Source organism: Pelodiscus sinensis, chromosome 15 (genome assembly GCF_052426305.1).
Source record: "Pelodiscus sinensis isolate ZL-2025 chromosome 15, ASM5242630v1, whole genome shotgun sequence".
In the NCBI taxonomy this organism is placed as follows: Eukaryota; Metazoa; Chordata; order Testudines; family Trionychidae; genus Pelodiscus; species Pelodiscus sinensis.
In genome coordinates, this window is record NC_143066.1 from 32327805 (window position 1) to 32349642 (window position 21838).

At 45.8% G+C, this 21838-nt stretch overlaps 1 protein-coding gene across 10 annotated transcripts in view; it reads left to right on the forward strand.

Moving 5' to 3' along the window:
* The window catches only part of SDK1 (sidekick cell adhesion molecule 1), an 844750-nt gene that overhangs the window by 801995 nt on the left and 20917 nt on the right, over nt 1-21838 (forward strand). For all 10 annotated transcript variants that reach the window (XM_089769286.1, XM_075899625.2, XM_089769291.1 and 7 more), the window contains 4 exons: nt 912-1049; nt 8547-8708; nt 9862-9987; nt 20588-20752. In XM_089769286.1, the coding sequence (XP_089625412.1) occupies nt 912-1049; nt 8547-8708; nt 9862-9987; nt 20588-20752 (591 nt within the window). The remainder of the gene's footprint in view (nt 1-911; nt 1050-8546; nt 8709-9861; nt 9988-20587; nt 20753-21838) is intronic.

Here is a 21838-nt window from a genome sequence, read left to right on the forward strand (position 1 = left end):
TTCTGTGAGAGAGGGTGCACCAACAATAGACTTGCTCTTAATGCTTTTCAGTCTCTGAACCATGACTTTTTTATCAATGGTGAAGACCATATAATGCCCTCTGGTTCTTTTGGGGGTCTCATTACTACTCAAGAAACTGATATTCCACAATAGGAATCTGCATCCCCCTCTGAATTGAGGATTGTTGCACAGTATTGAGAATGATATTCACCGCGGTTGCAGAGGACACTATGCACCATTTAACTCCTACAGTCCAGATTGGCTTTGCTGCACCATGCAGTGGCAAAGGGGTGCAGAAGGCAGCGTAGAGTAACAATCCCTACGTTCTGGGCTAAAAGAAAATGTCATTGGCCAGCACAAGAGTTGCACAACTACATATGAGAATGCTTAGTCAAACTAAGATGCATGCACATAAGCTGAGGACATGCATGCACACATACAACAGTATACTTAAGTATAGACCTGACCTGCACATGCACTTTGGGCATTTTGAGTGCTCAACTCATGCGTAGCCACTTAACCTCTTGGGCCTGAAGCCATAAAACTCTGACGTTTTTCCCCTCACTCGTTTTTTGTGTCTTCTACTCCCAAAAAAGCTGTAGAAAAGGGATTCTTGCTATCCTGGTGATGCAGTCATTTGAAAATGAACTTCTGGTCTCTTCTGTCATTTCTTCTACATATTTTCCATTTCCTCTTCCTATCCTTTTTAATCTCAGTTTTGCAATTTAGTGTCTGCTGATTTTAGAACACTTTATATTTCTATTTCATTCCACAAAGATCCGATACAGTTGATAAATCCTGTTCTCATCTTATTTCCTTTAAATTTATACTGGGCAATGAATGCCATTTCGTAATATGTCTATCTGGTTACATAGTCCTACTTCAATTCAGTATGTTTGCAATCCTTTCAGCTCCCAGTGCTCCCAGCTTCTTGGCATTCTCAGAAATCACTTGCACTATGCTCAATGTTTCTTGGGGAGAGCCGACAGCAGCAAATGGAATCCTGCAGGGTTACCGAGTGGTATATGAGCCTTTGGCCCCAGTCCAAGGTACGTAAACCCCAAAGAACTGATATTTTCAAGCTAGCAAGAAAAGCACCATAATGTTTTTGATCTCTCTCTAGCTTCCCACTCCTCTCCATCCAGTTTCTACATGTAGCTGTGACAATTTGTGGACACTGTGGGTAGACTCTGTGAAATCTTTGTGAGATTATGTATGTATCTTTAACATGTTTTGGTTGCCCTGGGGCCTGATGATGCAGAAGAGCCCAAGGTTCATGGCTGCCATTACCATTCCCCAGGAGCAGCAGTGACTGGACTCCCTAGCTCTTTAAATTACTGCTGGAGTGCCACACAACATGCTCCAGGCAGCTCTGAGGGCTGAGGGCCTGGCATGGTGTGCTCTAGGAGGTGCTGAGGGCTGGCTGTCCCCAGCCCTGCCCCTTCTGCCTGAGGCCTCATCCCTACCAGGAGCATGGACCCAAGCTCCCTCCTCACCTTGTCCAGGGTCTTGGCAAGCCTGTCAGCCACCCTGTCTGGGCACTAAGCCCACGATACGAGCCCAAGCACCCTTTCCATCCACACAGAAATCAATCTGACTTGGGTCAGTGAGCACCTGATCCTAGGACCCTGCATGACCCGCTGGCCCTCGAGTCTAGTCCCTGTTGTTTTGCAGCTCAACAGCAGACCTGAATTGGCAGAGTTGCATGGCGCAGTAATGGTGCACTAACACGGCTATGAGACCTGGCAGAGGCACAGTGGGAAACCTGGGGAGAGCGGGGATGCTCGAGTCAAGCAGTCCCCGCTTGCCCAGAGTTCCCCGCTGTGCCGCCTCTGCCTTTGAAATGTAATAAGAGTCCTGTGGGGTCCTTGTTACATTTCAAAAGCAGAGGCCCAGCAGTTGGACCGGCGTGAGCGGGGACTGCTTCAGTCCCCACTCACACTATTTCCCGCTGTGTCTCCACTGCCACCCCTCCCACCCACCTCCACAGAAACAGTGCTGGGGTGAACTAGCTTTTAACTGGGAAGGGGGGAACCGCTGATACAGAGGCAGCAAGGGGGAGGGGAAGTGACTAGTCGACTCGACTACTTGAGAAGCCTACGCTTATAGGTTAGTTGACTAGTCGCTTATATCCCCACGCCTGACTGGAGCTATGACAGTAGCCATGTGGCCATTGGTAGTTGGGACAACTGTGGGTGCTCCTGCTTTGCTAAAACTGCTGTGTGAACTATATAGCTAAATATATGTATAACTATAAAGCTACACAATACAGCTCTTTTCCCTCCTCTCTCATCCTCCACCAATATTCACCATGTTCTCGGGTGGCTTGAAAAGCCACTGCACTGCCATGGTTACTCTGCGTGGCAGAATAGGATACCCCACATATTAGGGTGTGTCTAAACTACATGGCTCCATCGATGGAGCCATGTAGATTAGGCTGATCGGCAAAGGGAAATGAAGCCGCGATTTAAATAATCGCGGCTTCATTTAAATTTAAATGGCTGCCTCGCTGAGCCGACAAACAGCTGATCAGCTGTTTGTCGGCTCAGCGCGCTAGTCTGGACACTCCCGCGCCGACCTGAAAGCCCTTTATCAACCTCCCTGTTATGCTTTGTAGGACGAGGTTTACCGGGGAGGTCGATAAAGGGCTTTCATGTCGGCAGGGGAGCGTCCAGACTAGCGCGCTGAGCTGACAAACAGCTGATCAGCGCGACAGCCATTTAAATTTAAATGAAGCCGCGATTATTTAAATCGCGGCTTCATTTCCCTTTGCCGAACAAACAAATCTACATGGCTCCGTCGACAGAGCCATGTAGTTTAGACGTACCCATAGTGTCCTGATTATCTCCCTGCACTTCATCCCAAAACCACAGCATGGGCCTTGCCACAGAATACCCCTCACTGAATCCCATGTGTGTTGCTGCTGGTGAACAATAGCATTTTTGTCATCAAACAAAGGTCATTTTGGCATCATGCGCGTTCGCTTTCAGTGAAATCAGACCACCTTGAGAAGAGGAGAATGGCAGTGGCAGAGATTTAGTTGTATCCGTGTACTTATTCTGAGTTTTTAAATAGCATTTTTAACCCAGCACTAGATCTAATCCCAGTCGACGACAATATGACAGTCTCAAATGCGTTATTAATTTGCCAGAAAGATCAGCAGAGAAGGAATTGGCAATCTCTCTGAAAACAAATGTAAAATCATTCTAAAGATGAGTTAGAAAAGATTAAAAAGTTTAGGGGAGGGAGTTATTAATATTTTTTATATTCCTGATAAATTTTCAGTAGTTCAATAGGGTGTCCAGCTTTGGCAGAGCGACAGCGGGTAGAGTAATTTCAACCATTGCCAATCCATTTTACACTTCTTTCAGAAGAAATAAGGATATCAATCACTCGCATTTGTTTCTGCTGTAAGGAATAAAGGATTTCTTTTATAGCTGACTTTCTGTGTCTTGTGTGGGGGGGAAAGTTTTACTCAGAAATGAAAGCAGGAGAATAAAAGAACTTCTTATCCTTTGTTGATAGCAGAGCTTCAGCATGAAGAGCTAATGCAGAACGGATGCATAATTCTGACCGGGAAATGTGAACAGGGCACACAGGACCTTCAGATACTTTGGAACTTTCCTGCTTCTTATTCTCTTGTTCATAAAACTTAATGGGAGTCTTCACCTTCTTTGTGGAAATACGAGGTTTTTTTTAAATATTCTTGTCCAGTACTGGATTAATTCTTTCATGAGAGCAGTTGGGCTTTCTCAGGAGTCAATCAAATCTCATGCTTCAGTGTATAATCTGAGTGCTTGTAGGATCAGGAAGAAATGTCCCCTGTCCCTGCCCAATATCTATAGATTTGCATAGTTAACAACTGCATTACGTATGAAGGGATTGCCTTTTTCTGAAGCATCAGATTTTGGCTTTTACTGGAGACAGGATATCAGACTAAGTGGATTACTAGCATGGCAAAAATTATGTCTGTTCAGTTACTGGTGATGGATTAACAGGAGTGTTGTGAGCAAGACATGAGAAGTCATTCTTCCATTCTACTCTGTTCTGAGTAGCCTCAATTGGAGTATTGTGTCCAGTTCTGGGCACCACATTTCAAGAAAGATATGGAGAAGATCCAGAGAAGAACAACAAAAAAGATTAAAGGCCTAGAAAACATGAACTATGAAGGAATACTGAAAGAATTGGGCTTGTTTAGTTTAGAAAAGACTGAGAGGGGACATGATAACGGTTTTCAAGTGTCTAAAAGGGTGTTATAATCAGGAGGGAGAAAAATTGTTCTCCTTGGCCTCTGAGGATAGGACAAGAAGCAATGGGCTTAAACTACAGCAAGGAAGGTTTAGGTTGGATATTATGAAAAACTTTCTAACTGTCACGGTGGTTAAATGTTGAAATAAATTGCCTAGGGAGGTTATAGAATCTCCATCAAGTGCAGGTTCTGGGAGGGGGTATGGGTTCAGGACGGGGACAGAGGATTTGGGTTGCGGAGAGAGAGGGTCTGGGGTGTGAGAGGTAGGCTCTGGCTGGCAGACTTACCTGGGTGACTCCCAGCCAGCATGTTTCTCAGGCAAAAGAGATGAGGAGTCCTGTGGCACCTTAGACTAACCGGGGGTATGTCTACACTGCCACCCTAGTTCGAACTAAGGTGGCTAATGTAGGCATTCGAAGTTGCAAATGAAGCCCGGGATTTAAATATCCCAGGCTTCATTTGCATTTTGCCGGGCGCCGCCATTTTTAAATCCCCGTTAATGGGGACTCCGTGCCCGCGGCTCCATGCAGCATGGAGTAGATAGTTCGAATTAGGCTCTCTAACAGGTACACCTCATTCCACGAGGAGTAACGGTAGTTCCAATTAGAGAGCCTAATTCGAACCAGCTACTCTGTGCCGTGTGTAGCCGCAGGCACGGAGTCCGCACTAACGGGGATTTAAAAATGGCGGCGCCCCGCAAGATGCAAATGAAGCCTGGGATATTTAAATCCCGGGCTTCATTTGCAACTTTGAATGCCTACATTAGCCACCCTAGTTCGAACTAGGATGGCAGTGTAGACATACCCAGATAGATGTATTAGAGCATAAGCTTTTGTGGGTAAAGACCTACTCCATCAGATGCATGTAGTGGAAATTCCAGAGGCAGGTATAAATATACAGGCATAAGAAAAGAGTACCAATCAAGAGTAAGGCTAGAGAGAACGAGGTCAATTCCGTCAGGGAGGATGAGGCCCACTTCTAGCAGCTGATGTGGAGGTGTGAACACCAACTACAAAAGCATTTTCTCCTCTCTTGGTGTTCACACCTCCACATCAGCTGCTATAAGTGGGCCTTATCCTCCCCGATTGAATTGACCTCATTATCTCTAGCCTGACTCTAAGTCTATAAAGTGCCACAGGACTTCTCGTCGCTTTTGCAGATTCAGACTAACACGGCTACCCCTCTGATACCCCTGGCTGCAGGGGCCAGGTGGTTGGTGAATGAGAGCTGGAGGGGTGGAGGGAATAGTAATTCACACCGATGGGATTGTGCTGGGGGCGTGAGCAGGGAGTGAAGCACCACTCTCCCTTCCCCCGGGCTCGCCGCAGCCGCTTTTCTGAGGTATGTGGTAATAGGAGGGAGGGGCGTGAGGGAAGCAGTAAGTTTGTCTGGGGCTCCCTGTTGCATCTGTGGGCCGGATCCGGTGGCTTGGCGGACCAGATCTGGCCCTCCTGGCCATATTTTGCCCAGCACTAATCTAGATGGTGCTTGGTCCTGCTGTGAATAGTCCTTTCCAGTTCTAGTAGTCTATGATTCTCTCATGTCAGGTAAAGGGATATGATGCAGCTGCCTTTACTATGTACAGCAGAGGAGCACAAACTTACTGAACCTTCAGGAAAAAAATCCCTGCTAAAAATATCTGGCATTACTCAAGCATTTAACCAAGTTCAGAGGCCTTGAGTGGGCAATTCATGGAGTTCAGAGTTGTCCTTGGGATTCTATCAACCTGGGATGGGTAAAGTCCAAGCTAAAAGCACCACCTAAAAGTGGGATCCAGGGACCCAGTTCATGTGTGGCTGGATGCTAGGGAGAAAGCTGCAAAGAGGACTGTTGCCTCAAATGGCCCTTGATCCACCAGAACCCATTCCTTGTAGATGTTTTGTCCTCCTTTTGCTCACAGCTGGCCAAGAAAGAAAAGTTGCCTCGCGAGTGTTGGAGAGTCCATTGGTGAAAATGAAAAGAAATATGTGATGTATGAGTCCATGTGCTGTGTTTCACATTTTATCTGTAAAAATACTCTCCGGATTATCCTGAGCTTCTATTTCAGCTTTGGTTGACTTCCCTTTTAACTAATTGACATGGATGGTAATTACACTGAAGGAGAGGCATGGGGAAATAAGACTCCAGTATCACTCTCTCATCTCTATATTTGATAGCAATAAGTCCTTTTCTCTTTCTCCCTCCTACGTCCCTTTGGTGCTTTCTCTCTCCTTGTGCATCTAGTTTAACTCACTTACCCTTTTCTGCCCTACTCTCTCATGTCTGTCTTTCCCTTCTCTGACTGATCCACTTGTACCCTGCACACTACCAAATCCTCCTTTCTTAATCTGTTTTTGTCTCCTCTTCCAATTCATGATTTTGTGCCTTTTCCAATAGGACTTGGAACAACCTCTCTCTTACTGTGGTCTAAGCACCATTTAAAATCTTCTTCCTCCTTCTCTAAGCCTTTCTACAGTATCTTCTCTGGTGCATATTTAGATATTTACTCTTTTATGGTTTATTAATAACCAACAACAAAACTACCTTGAAGCCTTTTTTCACAGTTGCAATGTGGGGGTTGAAAAGCTTTTTTCAAATTTCAGAAGTTCTTATTTGTCAGTGTTTTCTTGGATTATATCCCCACACATTGAGAAATTAAATAATATACCTATCTGAGGAGGGAGAAGTTGGCAGTTTAGAGCTTTTTCTGTGTTAAATTAAAAAGGATTCTTTGAATAGGAAGTTGTAACTGAGATGAAATTTTGATGAAAAGCCCCTTGGAATTTTTTTATTTAACTAATGCAACTGCATCCTGAAAATGAATAATAATTTGCATAACCTACATCAAAAACTGGACATTCTATTCATAATGTATTTTCCTGAATACTGCAAAACAAGTACACTCCAGAGAGCAACCTGTCTTATTTGTCTGGAAAGGGCTACATACGTTGATTTCACTGATAAATTTTAAAAGGACATTGTCAACTCAGATTAGTCCCAGCATTTTAGAGTTTGTAAAACAAATTTGTACAAAATGTAAGAAATGTTTCCATTACTTTAGAAAATGCCAGTAAGAACAGTTGTTTTCAAATAGTCATTTCCCTGCAGTTTTCGCAACCTAAATAGGGCAGCATTGAGAACCTGGATGTGAAACTGACTCTAAATGTTAGTGAAAGAAATGGAATTGATTTTCATTCTTCTACAAGAGGGGAACATGTGTGAGAAAAAGCGTTGCGTAATGAGTACAAAAGAACAGAATCCTTAAAATTCTTGCAGGCTTAATCCACAAGAAATAACGGTAACATAGTGAAAGAAATTATCAACTGTAGGGATAAGGCTGTAAAAATTGCAGCACAGAATCACAGCCCTGGGGGAACTGCCATGTGTTGTGTCACATTTGTGTCCTCCTGATCCTGGGCTACTCCAGCAGCAGGAGAGCCCCTTAGTGCAACTCAGACAACTTTGCAGAACTGTCCGAGCTACAACAAACCCCTGGGGCTGCCCCATGGGCCGCAGTGCTGCCCCAAATCTCTTCAGTGCTGCATGCTACAGCCCCACCCCTGACACATCACTCCTGTGCCTAGTATTGCCCCTGGATCCTGTGCCCCCACAACTTAGGAGGGGGTCCTTGGAAGACACTGTGTACTGAGGGAATTCTTCCCTTTTTAGTGTCCCTTTATCCTATGTTAGCCCTTTCGCCTGGCCTAGAGGGGCCTGAACCGGGAAGGATCTCACTGAGCTGTTAAATAATCATGCATTTGATGAGATTCAACACTGCTGTGCGCCTCGTGTGGTCATTTACTTCAGTGTAAAACACTGCTAAGTCAGAATGGTAACTGTTCACACCCACCGTGCACTTACTTCACATTGATGTAAATGAAAGGACAAGGCGCAGAGCAAAGATGAATCTGGCATAGTATATTTTCACTTGGAATAATTTTGCAGGGTACCTGGCAAAGATGCCCCACACAGAGCTGTTCTCACTTAGGAAGAGCTGTGCCTCTTGCAGTCCACTTCATTTATCTCCTCCTTTTTTCATGGTGTAATTAGTGAGGTTGTGTGCAGTCTCTTGATAATTTCCCAGTTGTGTTGTAAGGTTTTTTTTCTTGTCAGTACCCACTTATCAAGCTTAAACTCTAATTATACTTATCTGTGCTGAAAATTGGCTATTATTGCTACTTAAACTCCCACTAATTGTAAGAAATACTTTCTTAGCAAACTGTGAGATAATTTTACTTATCTAGACACGATAAGCTCTGCTCAATTGCTTTTTTGCATTGAGACTCTCTCTTATTTCTCATCTGGATGGCTCCTCCAGGGGTGAGTAAGGTGGTGACTGTGGACATAAAAGGAAATTGGCAACGCTGGTTAAAGGTCCGAGATCTCACCAAGGGGGTGACCTACTTATTCAGAGTGCAAGCCAGAACCATCACCTATGGACCTGAGCTACAAGCCAACATCACAGCTGGGCCAGCAGAGGGTAAGTGGAACCTTAGCAACATGCAACAGACCAAAGCCAATTACATTAATTCAATCCAACAGCAGGTAGTAATAAAGTGTATGTGCAAATAAATTTCCCATCCAAGGAAGAATTGAGTCACAAAGGCTCTAGGCATGATTTAGTGGGTTCATAACATTCCATGAAAAACATTTTTCCTTTTTATGAAATCCAAAAAGACTGGCTTGCAAAACCTGTGCAAATAATTTGAAAGTCAAACCGACTAGCAAAGGGAATTCAAAGCTGTGCCTCAACAGTCTGGTCCTGGTTCTGATTGCACCGATCGCTTTCCTGATTCAGACCTGGGTTAGCCCCATGTAAATCAATGGAGTCGCATGGGTGTAAAACTGGTGGGAGTTCAGAATCATTCCCTCATGTCTTTAAGCTTTGGCTTACATGCATGAATATGCTCTGATATGCTCAGCATAAGCAAAGAGTGAGAAATAGCAGGCTTAATTTCAGACTCCCTGACTTCTGTTGGTTTGTGCACCAAGATTTTTTGTTGATAAACGGATGATTCATTTTAATCATTACAATTTATGGCAAGAAAAATTAAAAGTCTCACAATGGTCTCTGTCTGCCTGCCTAAGTAGTCCTGAAAGCTTCTGTGAAGTATTCATGCATAGTTCTATTTTGTGTCTCCTTGCTCTCTGAATCAAACAGAAGCAGCCTTCCTCCACTCTCACTACACCTCTCCCTTGTGATCTCCTCTTTTGGAGGTGCAATATGATCATAAATAGCTCTTCTATTATGTTTGTGCGGCAGTTATAATGTTTGGAGAGGCAGCATGTCTTTACTGCTGTTTTCTAAGATTTAGGGGATGGCACTCTGATTGTAGGCAGGAGTACCAGTGATAACAGGCAGAGATGTAAGTGGTGAAAGTAACAGGGTTTTTTCCCTCTCTCTGCTTAGTTGATGTATGTACCTCTGTAAAAGCCAGCCACTATTATTTTAATCTGTGGCGCTCGAACCAGGGAAGATTTGGGTCAGCAGCACCTGATTAAATTGATGTATCCTGTGTATTATGCTTGGCTTGTGTGTTGTTTTCATGTGTGTATTTTTGGAGATGTTAGAAGGTGTAATGTGATCACGTTTCTCACTCCCTGATGGTTGCTATTCTGGTCTCATCCCTTAGGGTCTCCCGGCTCCCCTCAGGAAATTCTGGTTACAAAATCTGCTTCTGGGCTGACTCTGCATTGGACTGAGGGTGATTCAGGGAACAAACCCACGACTGGCTACATCATAGAGGCACGGCCATCAGGTAGGAGAACTACTGCTGAGAAAAAAAAATGATGTAAAATATTGGCAGAATTTGGCATAGTTCTAGCCATAGTGGAATTTTTTGGAGGAATTTATTTGTCTAGCAAGCAGTGTTGGGACCTTTGGAAGATATGTCAGATGCAGCTCTTCTTTTCCAAATGCCCACCACCAAGTCTTTTGACATGGTTCCTGTTTTTGCCTTCTGTAAACATTTTTCTACATCAATTGTCATATTTCCTCTTGCTTGGACATAGTTGCAGAATATTGCTGTGCCTTCTGTGCCATTTCCCCTCATTTTATCACCAATAAAGCTGTCAGTTAAGGGAACAAGGTTATTAATAATTTAAAATAAAATACATGAATGCAGTCCCTGTAATGAAGAAGAAACTTCAAGTGCTGTGCAGACTCTGTATTTGAGGCTCAGAGAGCAACCACTGAAATACACCTGTTCTGGGAAGAATGCAGAGCTATCCTAGATCCATAAGAAACCATGGCTTTTTGGACATAGAGAATAACTTCTCCAGTTCCTTCTACAGGGGGACTGCAGTCAAGACTACAAAGTTGTTATCTCCTGGCATCTTTATTGACTATGGGTACATCTGTATTTAGAGGTAGGGGTATGATTCCTGCTCGAGGAGACATACTCTGCTAGCCCTAATGTTAGAAGATAGCCGCAGCAGCACTAAAGGCTCACTTCCCCAGATATAAGCCTGGGTCTTTGATTGGCATGTACCAGCCCATCCCTCTTCTTGCATTGACAAGGCTACATTTTGGGGTTAGTGCACTGCTCAAGGAGAGCTTGCATGGGTATGTCTCCTCGAACCCCTCACTCCACGTTTTGTCAAACCATATAAGGGGGTCAAAGCCTCCATTTTGTATCGAGACTTCGAAAGGAGCATTTCCACATACCAGGTAACACAACAGTGGAAGTTATCCTCGCCCCCCCACTCCAGTTACCCTTATCCAGGGTATACCACTTCAACTTCTCATCACCAATACTGGGCTCATCATTTAACTGAACATTTGACAAGTATTGCCTGGGGATTCATAATACACGGGTGCTTTGTGCCGAGAGAATGGTCCTTCCCTACCAAGCCTGAGCCACATTAACTCATCCTGGCTACACGCTACTGAGCCAGCAAACAAACAGGGGAGAGGTCTCTTAGTGCTCCTGCTCTCAGGACTTGATTTGTTAAACCATTTAATTCCTCCTCAGATTATTTTCATCCTATTCATGCTGCTGTAGTAAATGAACTGGCCATTTGTATGCTAGATTCCTGTTCTTAGTTCTGGTTGAAGCTGTAGAGAGCGTGAAATGTGATCCAAGTGGAGGCAAGGGACTAATTGGAATGTTTACTTATTTCGAGCAGGCTTCAGCTTCATTTAAATACCTCATGTTTTCTCCTGTCTGCATGCAGGAATTTGCCATCTGAATTTAGAATTCAACAAAAGAAGAGGCTAATTCCTGCTGCCAGTGCTGGCCATTTCAGAAAAGCATCTTTTTAAATATAATGCTAAGAAGCTTTCCCTGCCTTCTGGGATGTTAGGGTATGTCTACACTACAAAGATAATTCGAACTAACGCATGTTAGTTCGAATTAACTTTGATAGGTGCTACACTAGCGCTCCGCTAGTTCGAACTAGTGAGAGGCTAGCCCTCCCCAGCTTTCCCTGATGGCCACTCTGGCCAACACCAGGGAAACTCTATTGCCCCCCCTCCCGGCCCCGGCCCCCTTAAAGGGGCACGGGCTGGCTACGATGCCTGTGCCAGATGCAAGCCTGCCAGCAGACCCTGCACCTGGCACGGCTCGAGCCAGCCACCCGATGCCCCCCAACCCTCCCCCTCTTCCCGGGACCAGGCTGGTGGCTCCCAGGAGCTTGCCTAGGACCGCAAAAGGCGGGCACCCGCCTGGTCCAGTGCAGACATCGTGGACCTCGTCCACGACCTCTGCACTAGGCGCAGGAGAGCTGCCAGCCTGGCCACCCAGGAGCAGGTTTGCATGAAAATCAAGGGGGTCCACTGAGACCCCCGACCCTGAGCCCTGAGCTTACAATGGCCGTACTGGGTCAGACCAAAGGTCCATCTAGCCCAGTAGCCTGTCTGCCGACAGCGGCCAACCCTGGGGACCCTGGAGGGGATGGACCGAAGACAGTGACCAAGCCATTTGTCTCGTGCCATCCCTCTCCAGCCTTCCACAAACTTCGGGCAGGGACACCACTCCTACCCCCTGGCTAATACCACTCCATGGACCCAACCTCCATGAATTGATCTCACTTCTCTTTAAACTCTGTTCTAGTTCTAGCCTTCACAGCCTCCTGCAGCAAGGAGTTCCACAGGTTGACTATTTGCTTTGTGAAGAACAACTTTCTGTTACTAGTTTGAAGCCTGCTACCCATTCCTTTCCTTTGGTGTCCTCTAGTCCTTCTATTATGGGAACTAATGAAGTACTTTTCTGTATGCACCCTCTCTACCCCACTCATGGTTTTATAGACCTCTATCATATCCCCTCTCCATCTCCTCTTTTCTAAGCTGAAAAGTCCCAGTCTCTTTAGCCTCTCTTCATATGGGACCTGTTCCAAACCCCTGATCATTTTAGTTGCCCTCCCCCTCCCACCTCCTTTTCCCAGTCTCCCCCAGTTTTGTTCAATAAAGAGAGATTCTATTTTTGAACACAATTGCCCTTTATTTTGTACATCAGGAAGGGGGGCTAGGGAGGGGTAAGTGGAAGGAGGTGAGGGAGGAATGGGGTACGAGCCCCCGATGGGGAGGACTGGGCTGGCTCTGCGGGCTTCTGGGGGTGGAAGCTCTCCTGCAGCCCCCCAATTGCCCCCTCTCCCCAGATGGCAGCCTGCGGCAAGTGCAGCCGGTCTGATGGCCGAGTGCTGTGATGTGCCCAGTGTGGGTACTCCGGGCAATCCAAGCCAGGACTGCTTTGCAAGCGGGGCACCCCTGAGAACTGTCTGTCCGGGGTGGGGGTTGGGTCCCTTTAAGCACAGCCCTCAGCTAGCCTGAGACAGCAGCTCCACGCTCTAAGTCCTCATCTGATGCGCTTCCGGCACTGCTTCCGGCCATGCTTAACCCTGGTTCAGGGTCCACTCTGTGTGGACATGCTAGTTCGAATTAGCAAAACGCTAATTCAAACTAGTTTTTTAGTCTGGATGCGTTAGTTCGAATTAGTTAATTCGAACTAAGCTAATTCGAACTAAGTTAGTTCGAATTAGCGCTGTAGTGTAGACATACCCTTAGTGAGCAATGAAACACAGGCTGGAGAGACATTTGTGTTTGTTTAGCTACAGTTGCTCTTTCAGAGAAGAGCAGTTGACTGGTGCCTTTACCATACAAAGTAAGAAAGGAGAGGTCTCCATCTTTCTGTGGCCAGGAACAGAAGCCTCTAATAGGCAAATAAAAAGCTTTAGCATGGTGTCAATATTTAAACACTGTACTATTACCTTAGGGCTTTGGAGCTCAGGTGTCATCTATTATAGGCCTCATTACCCAAAACATTAACTGCCGTATCATCTCATTTTTCCTGCTATAGCTCTCTGACAGAGCTTCCTTCCACCAGGGAAGAAAGGTGACTTAATGTAATAAGCATTGGTCTCTGTTCTAAGTTGCCACTTCTTATCCTGTTTTAGTTTGCATGGCTCTGTTTCAAAGAGGTCCTTCTGTCCTGTTGCCTTCTTTTTATATACAGATAGGGGTATGTATCCTGCCTCTCTTCTATTCCCCTGAATCTGTGTCAAGTGGCCTATCTGCCTACCTCTTCTGCATCTAGCAAATAAATCTGACACTGGCACAGGATAGAAAATGCAGCCTCTTTTTTTTTTTTTAAAGAATGGGAGAAGTTTCAGAATCACAGAGAAACTCTCCCCTCCTGCCTCCATTCAGATCCAAGAGAAAATAGATTCGACTTCAGATCTTCCTTATGGTAAATTACCACTGGGAAGTCTCTGGCATTCTCACAGAAGACATTGCCTGTGCATCGAGTAGGCCACTTGTGTAATGTGTATCAGATCGGGCCCTCTGCTTTTACGTGCAGACAACAGGTGGAGAATGGCAAATCTGTCCAAACGGCCCTAATTTTGCCACAGCGAGGAGAGTAGAGCTAAGTGTCTTTAGCTGTGTTCTGCAACACTGTGGCCTCCCTTGTAGCTGGAGAAATGCAGATGGTGAGGAGGGTGTGGTCTGAAGAGCACCACTTTATATAGAGCGCCTCCCCCCCCCCCAGTCCCACAGCATTTCACCTGCATGATGTTGAATCCATCAGTGGTACCCTGCACAGACTCCCTCCACGTTGTCACTGACCTCCCAAAAGGAGGTGGGGGGGGGGGTTGCATGGTGCCATGGCACAGAAACACTGAGCCTTAATGCCCACATTGGCCTGCTGCAGATGCCCTGAGATCTGTGGGATTTTCTTGCAGATCTTAGGATAGCACCGGGTTAGGCTGGCCAGTGGTCTGCCTGCTTTGTGGGACAGACAACCTATGTCCAGGACAAGGTGATGTAAAGTTTCCCGGTGCTGACTTGGTATTTCCCTGTAGGAGGGCATGGCTTACCCCCATATTAGGAAAATGATGCTTCCAGCTCTCATGGTTTCTAATATGGGCCAAATAAGCCCCAAAGAGCTGTGAAAGACACATTTAGAACATAGACAAACAAAGCAACTCCTGTATTTTGTCCTCAGAATTTCGTCTTCCCAAGGGACAGACATTTTCAATAAGTACCATTTTACCCTGTGTGGGGTTTTCTCCTCCCTTAGATGGTTGAGGACTGACCTCTCAGGGGTGGGGAGCTAAGGCCTGGAGGACCCCAAATGTGGATCCCGGCTTGCCTGGATTCAGCTCCCAAGGCGTGGGGGCTCCCCCATCCCCGGCCGTCCCCTCATGGGGCAGGAGCACACAAAATCTACTAGCCTGAACCCGCCCAACTCTGATGTGCAAAGGGAATGTGGCCCCAACCCCAAAAAGATCTCCCACCCCCCACTCTAGCTCTTCTCTGGGCTCTTGAATGATATTCCTTTTTTTTCATTTCCATTTATTTTTCAACAAATAAGTAAATTCAGTGTTTCGCATGGACACAACCCAGCAACATTCAGTAAATTCAAAGTGAAGGGTGCAGCTGCATCCCCAGCTCCTGCCATGGGGCCTTTCATTCGCTCCTGCTTCCGAACTGCATGCAGGGGGCTGACACTTTGTCAGCCTTCGCTTTCCATTCTTGTCCCTTTGTTAGTTGGCATTGTAATAAGCCAAACCTTTCCCTCTACTCAAGAAATTAACATTTTAATCTTGTCGTTTGTGGGACCAAGTGGAGGAAGCCCTAATGATCAGTAGCTTCTATCCTGGTAAAGCTCCTGATGTCTGATTCCTAGTCAGTTTTGCAGCACGGCTCTCTGGTTACACGATGAAGGAAAAGCTAATGTTTAAGAAATAAATAATTGACAGGTTTCCATCTAGCCCCAGCTCCAGCATGCCTGTCATTTATCACCTGGCCTGTCTTATCAGAACCAGAAGCCTCTGTTAGTGACTGACAGTTTTATGCAGCATGGAGACCCTGATTAATTGTCCATGATATTAAGCTTTTATGTTGGTGTTGCGTCTTTTCGAACACCTGCCAGGCATAATTCTACTCACCACCTCAGAGGGATAAGCTGTATGCCTAGTCCAGGAGTGTAGCTAAGGCAGGCTCTACATGATGATATGTAAGAGTGGTTATTTTCTTCCAGAGTGATTAAAGCCTTCTTGCCCACACCCTGTGCATGCTTCTCTTCTCTGATGGAGAAATCGAAGCTGGAAGATAGAGATCAGATTTTTTTGTCAGCCGGAAATGAGGCTGGGCCTGGATGCAGTGTAGCATTTATAATAACAGGAAGCAGAAAAAGATTTGTTTTTCCAAGGAATTCTCCCTTTTATGTCATCTATTTACCCCACCTGTCAGACTCCACATCCCCAATGAAAGGTAATATGAGTTGAAGGAAGGGACAGATGTTGTTGAGGTAAAAGCAATTGAGAGCAATACCACTGCATCCCCATTGCCAGCTGGGCTGAATCTCACAGTACGTTAAACAGGAATTGAGTGGGACCAGCTAGCCGTGCATCTGTTTTCGGGGGTGATATTTAGTGGTGCAAACTTTGCTTCTGTCAGTGGTTTCTCTGCACTGATACACTGTTAGATATGAGGTTTTGGCATGCAAATCCTTCCTCACCGTGACCTGTGTGGGAAATATTGTGTACAGAATGCTAATGATTTCCCACCTAATACAGAAGCCAATCTCTGCCTCCCCTCGAAGGTGTCTCGCTAATGAATTCTCTCTCAGATGAGCTGCTGACAGTCTAGCAAATGTGTTTTGGGGGAGAGAGGAAGTTAAATGCAATGAGAGATTTCTTAACTACATGCAGCTGGATAGCAAAGTTTATCATCAAAATAAGATGTCTGTTTAGCCTCACTCTGCTGTCCATTTACAGAAGCAGACAATCAGAAATAGGATAGTTGAGGAGGCTTTCTGTTTTGCAAACATTTGTGGCCAGATCCCAGTCTTGCAAACCCAAAGGACTCATGATAGAAATGTAGCCGTGTTAGTCTGGGGTAGCTGAAGCAAAATGCAGGACAATGTAGCACTTTAAAGACTAAGAAGATGGTTTATTAGATGATGAACTTTCGTGGGCCAGACCCACTTCCTCAGATCAAATAGTGGACTCAGTTGTGCCTGGTGCTTGCATACATTGTGCAGTGGAAAGGAAACGTGGGGCTTTCCTCCACCTTCTTGCCTGCAGTGCATAGGTCAGCCCCAACCACAGTCCTTCCTAGCATTGTGCAGCTCTGCATGGGCTGGTTTCCTATTGGACATAATTTGGCTCAAAGCAAGGGTAGAATTGTCAGGCTTCCAATTTACAACCAGAACGCCCAGTCTAAAAAGGGACTCTGGTGGCTCCAGTCATCATCACTGGCCCAGCCGTTAAAAGTGTGGTTAACAGTGCAGCGGGGCTCGCTCCCTGGCTCTGTGCAGATCTCAGAAATGGCCATCATGTCCCTAGGGCCTCTAGGCACAGGGGTGGCCAGGGCGACCCCATATGCAGCTCCCATTGGAGAGGACCATGGCCAGTGGGAGCTGTGGGTGTGGTGTCTGCAGGTGGGGCAGTGCACAGAGCCTCCCAGGTCACCCCTGCTTGCAGGACAAAGGTGGGCAAAATCTAACCCACCAGTCCGCCACAATCCTGTGATACACACCACTTAAAGTGGCTGATTTGCAGGGGCCAAGTGGTCTCTGCAGCGGGCACCTGTGGGGGTGGCACATTCTGGCCTGGCCCCCAGCAAAATCTCGCAGCTCCTATTGGCTGGAACCAGCCAATGAGAGCTGCCTGGGCCATGCTTGCAGTGCAGACAGTGCACAGAGCCCCCCCTCCCCCCCCCCGCCGAGGGACATGCAGCATACAGAGAAGCACATGGCCCCTGCAGCTAGCCGTTCTGAGTGGCGTGCAGGGATGCAGCAGGCAGGGAGGTAGCCTACCCAAGGTTCCTGCAGGGCTGCTGGACAGGAACTGCCAAAGCAAGCATCTCCCAGCTAGAGCCTGCACCTGGAACCCCAACCTCCTTCCCCCAACTCTTTGCTCCCCCTCCTGAACTTCTGCCCCAGGTCACAACCCAAACCTCTGCACCTCCTGGGTTACAGCTCCTTCCCATACCTTGAACCCCCTCCTTCAGGTCAGAATCCTTTCCTGCGCCCCAGCCCCTGCCCCAGGTTCCTCCTTCACTTAAACTCCCTCCCAGACTCCAGATCCCCTTCTGTACCCCAATGCTCTACCCCCAGCTCCCTTCTGCACCTAACCTCCATCTCAGACCCCACATCTCCTCCATTAATATCATAGAAGAGAGCATCCCTTGACCATTTATCAAATTCTTGGTGTGGCTCTCATCAAGAATTATTGCCCACCTATCCTAGGAGCCTTCTGTCCTGGCCCTGAGCTCCTTCCTGCACCCCAAACTCCTCATCTCTGGCCCCACCTCAGAGCCTGCACTCCAACCCCCTGCCCCCATCCGGAGTCTCTCCCGTACCCTGAACCTCTCATTTCTGGCTCCATCCCAGAGCCTGTACCCCCCTCTCTGCCCACAGCCACCCAAAAACCCTTTGTCCCAACCTGGTGAAAACAAGCGAGTGGATTAGGGACCTTGGAGGCCGGGCAGGGCTGCTGGGATGGGAACAGTTCGAGGGTATTTGGCTTTCTGAAAGCCAGTCTTAGGGGCACCCTATTTCGTCCCGACCTCCCAAATCCTTCCCCCAAGTTTCCCTGGTTACTCCCCGACCTCCCCCCTTTTTTAATTTATTTTTTATTTTTTTGCTTGACAAATTTTTGTCCGGGGCCACCAATTGATTAGGAACCCCAACTGAGAGTAGTTTGAATCTGAGTTCCATTTCCTTCGAGTCCCCGAAGTTTGCAAGGGGGGATGTGAGCTAAATGTCTCCATTTTGGCCCAACTTTAGAGGGCCGTCCCCTTAGGATTGGAACTGTGTGAGAGCCAAAAGTGGAAGTGGTCAGAGCAGCTGGAATTCCCCTGATTCTCTGCTGGTGGGCATTTCTTCAGACTTCCATAGATAACCTGATACAAACTCCAGCTGTGCCTTCTCTCTGCCACCCTCCGCAGCATGGCCCCTGGGCAAGACAGAGGCAGAAATGACACCATTAGTCATGAGGGGGCTAATTTCCCTTGGATGCGGGCTGCACTATGCGGTTGACTTGCACCTCCCTGCAGCAGCTTTGCTGAATTTAGCACACTGTCTATACAAATGATTTCATGGGCTATTTTAAGAACAACAGCAAGAGTGTGGTAGGTTTGTTGAAATTAGTCTTGGAAAAATCATTATTTATTCCGTTATTTTTCCCTCCACCTATGCAAGTCTTGGTGTAAATGAATTGCTTTTAAAACAAATCACACTGTGCTGAAATTCTGTATCAATATTTACAAATGTGCTTATGAAAACTCCGTTAGTTTTAGCAATTATGACAGTATTTTATAGAATCAGATGCAGGATCTAGTGTCAGTAATTTCAACAAACACTCTTCAAAAACGTATCCACACTTCACCCACTTCTAGTAAAAAAAAATTTCAACCTTGTTTTATTACATTGTTAGCTTTGCATAGTGAAAATAATCTAGCTTTACACTGCCCTATATATAGGATGTCAATGTTTTATACACATTGTAACAAAAGTAATTTATAACAATGGTACATTATGATAACTTCATTAAACTCTGAAAATGCTGGTGAATAATGCATTGGTCTGAATTTTAAACATGACAGAAAAATTACCTATTTTAGTGTTTGCTAGTATTTCTCGAATGTGGACAGCATAACAACATTTTCAGCCTCCTTGTTCAGTCCACTAGGGACTGCCAATCATCTTGATCAGAACAGATGCAGTTCGGGGGTTGTCAGTCATTGTGCAATATGTGAGACATGCAGTGCATTACAAATTAGTATTTACTAATATCAAAAATTAAAACATTCACATAGAAATGCACCTACACTATTAATCGTTCAGTTCTACCTATTATTTCCTGTTGCAAACGAATACTCTAAGGGCCAAATTCTACTTTCATTTACACTGGTGTAATTCTGGAATAACTACAATGGACTTGTGCTAGGGCCCCCTCACGTTGCAAGACTAGAACATGATGCCGATGATGATGATGATGATTTTGCTTTTCTTTTATCCTGGTGATATCTCTAGTCAAAAGGAATTACGGACGTGATAGACTCTCAGTGCAAAAAGCTTTCTTCCACTGCCAACATCTTGTACACTGTAACACTTACAGCATTTGTTCAGACTTCGTCTTTTTATTTTTATATTGCCATTAAGACCTACTGGGAGAAAAATGAAAATAAAGCTAATAGTCATTGGACCAGATCCTTGGAGCCAGGCCAGTTAACGTCTATGGAGGATCTGACCCGTTGTCCTCAGCAATGCAGCCTGAATGCTCTTGTGGCAATAAGCATGCCCCTTCCATGCACAAAAGTGCCTTTATTCCATCAGTGGGATGTCAGTGGGAGTGATAGGTTTGATGGTCGTCTCTGGAAAATACAAACTAGGCAACTTAGCCTGATGTCAGCATCCCAACTTCAACATTGTTGGTCAGAGATTTTAATCGCAATTGTAATTTTATTCCTACCTCTGACAGTAACCATCTTGTTGCAGATGGCCTCTTTTCACTGTGCTACAAGTAGATAGGAGACTACAATCTATGTAATAGGAAAACAGTGTGATGCAAGCGCTGGGTGGTGATCAATACAACTATTAGTATGGCTACTGATTATCTAGATTAGCTAATTGCGCACATCTGGGGTACAGAACAGGGAGGACTCAAAGTCCTATCTGTAAGATTCACCTATGTGAAGGTTTCCTATTTGGATCCTGACATAATGTAAAAGCAGTCACAACCTAGAAACCTGGCTCAATAGCCTATCCCATTAGTTTGATTTACTTGCTGTGTTGGACACAGGTATGCATGGAAATTGCCTCATGTTGAAACCCATGATTAATAGCAACTCCGGAGAAAGAGTGCGCAGCAATAATGTTAATGATGCTCTGTGTTTTCCTGCTTTCCTAGATGAAGGATTGTGGGATATGTTTGTGAAGGACATCCCCCGCAGTGCTACCTCCTACACAGTCAGTCTGGACAAGCTAAAACAGGGGGTGAGCTATGAATTCCGAGTGGTAGCTGTAAATGAGTTGGGCTATGGAGAACCAAGCACCCCATCTGCAGCGGTGTCAGGTAATCCTTCGTTATGTATTATACTTTCTCCGCTGGGCTTCCTTTGTGGGGAAAGAGGAGAGAGAGAAAAAAAATATCTGTTACAGCCTCAAGAGCTTGGCTCCAAACTGTCTGTGCTACTTCACTTTATGCCATGAAACCCCATTGCAATCATGCTAAAACCAGAATAATGCAATGATGAGTCAAATGCTGATTTTACCGTGGGCCTTTCTCTTTAGGGGAAGCCATTTAGACAGAAGAAGTGCATAATACTATGTGGAAGAAACTCCTATAGGAGTTAATGTGGGTTATGCATGTAAATTAGCATGTATTGCAACGTAACTATGCAGTCTGTGATTTGTTTGCTTTTCCTCCTCCTCCATCCCTTTTCCGTTCCTTCTCTTCACTTGGGACCATTCTCTCCCAAGTCTCCTGGAGTAGATCATTTCTGTATTATTCTGCAGATGTTGTTTTCAAAAATGTGCTGGGGCAATTTACTGACAGAGTATGCAGCATCCCCTCCTGCTAACAATTCAAATTTGGGTAGGGGCCCTACCCAAATCCCAGTGAAATCAATGGAAAGACTTCCAACATCCAGCCCTAAGTCTGTATGGACTGGACTGCTGATGTTATTCACACACCTTCCTGCCAACTCTGTTGTGGTTTTCCCCTGTGTGTAGAGATCTGGTCTAAACATCCTTCAGAAATCTCTTTGGATTCAGGGCTCAAGACTGGCAACGAAGAGGGTGATGGTACTTTGAGATGTAAACTAGGCTGACGTCTTTGTGTTCCCTTGGTATCCCTGCAGCAAGAGTTGTAGCCCTGTTGCTGAAGCAGGAGAAGCTGCTAAGGCCGTGCACAGGTGTCTCCTTATCCTGGCCTCCTCATGCCAAGTTGCTTCTGGGTGAACTGTTAAAACATCTCTGTGATTCAGAAGTCTGGAGATTCCTGATGGCCTGGCAGTGCCAGTATCTGAAGTGGGACTTAACTCTTTGCTTATGGGGACAAAGACCACAAATACCCCTTAACATTTGCAAAAGGGGAAGTAAATGCTACTGTTGCCATTGCTGTTGTGTCCATCCCCTTCTTTGTCCCTGAGCCACTAAC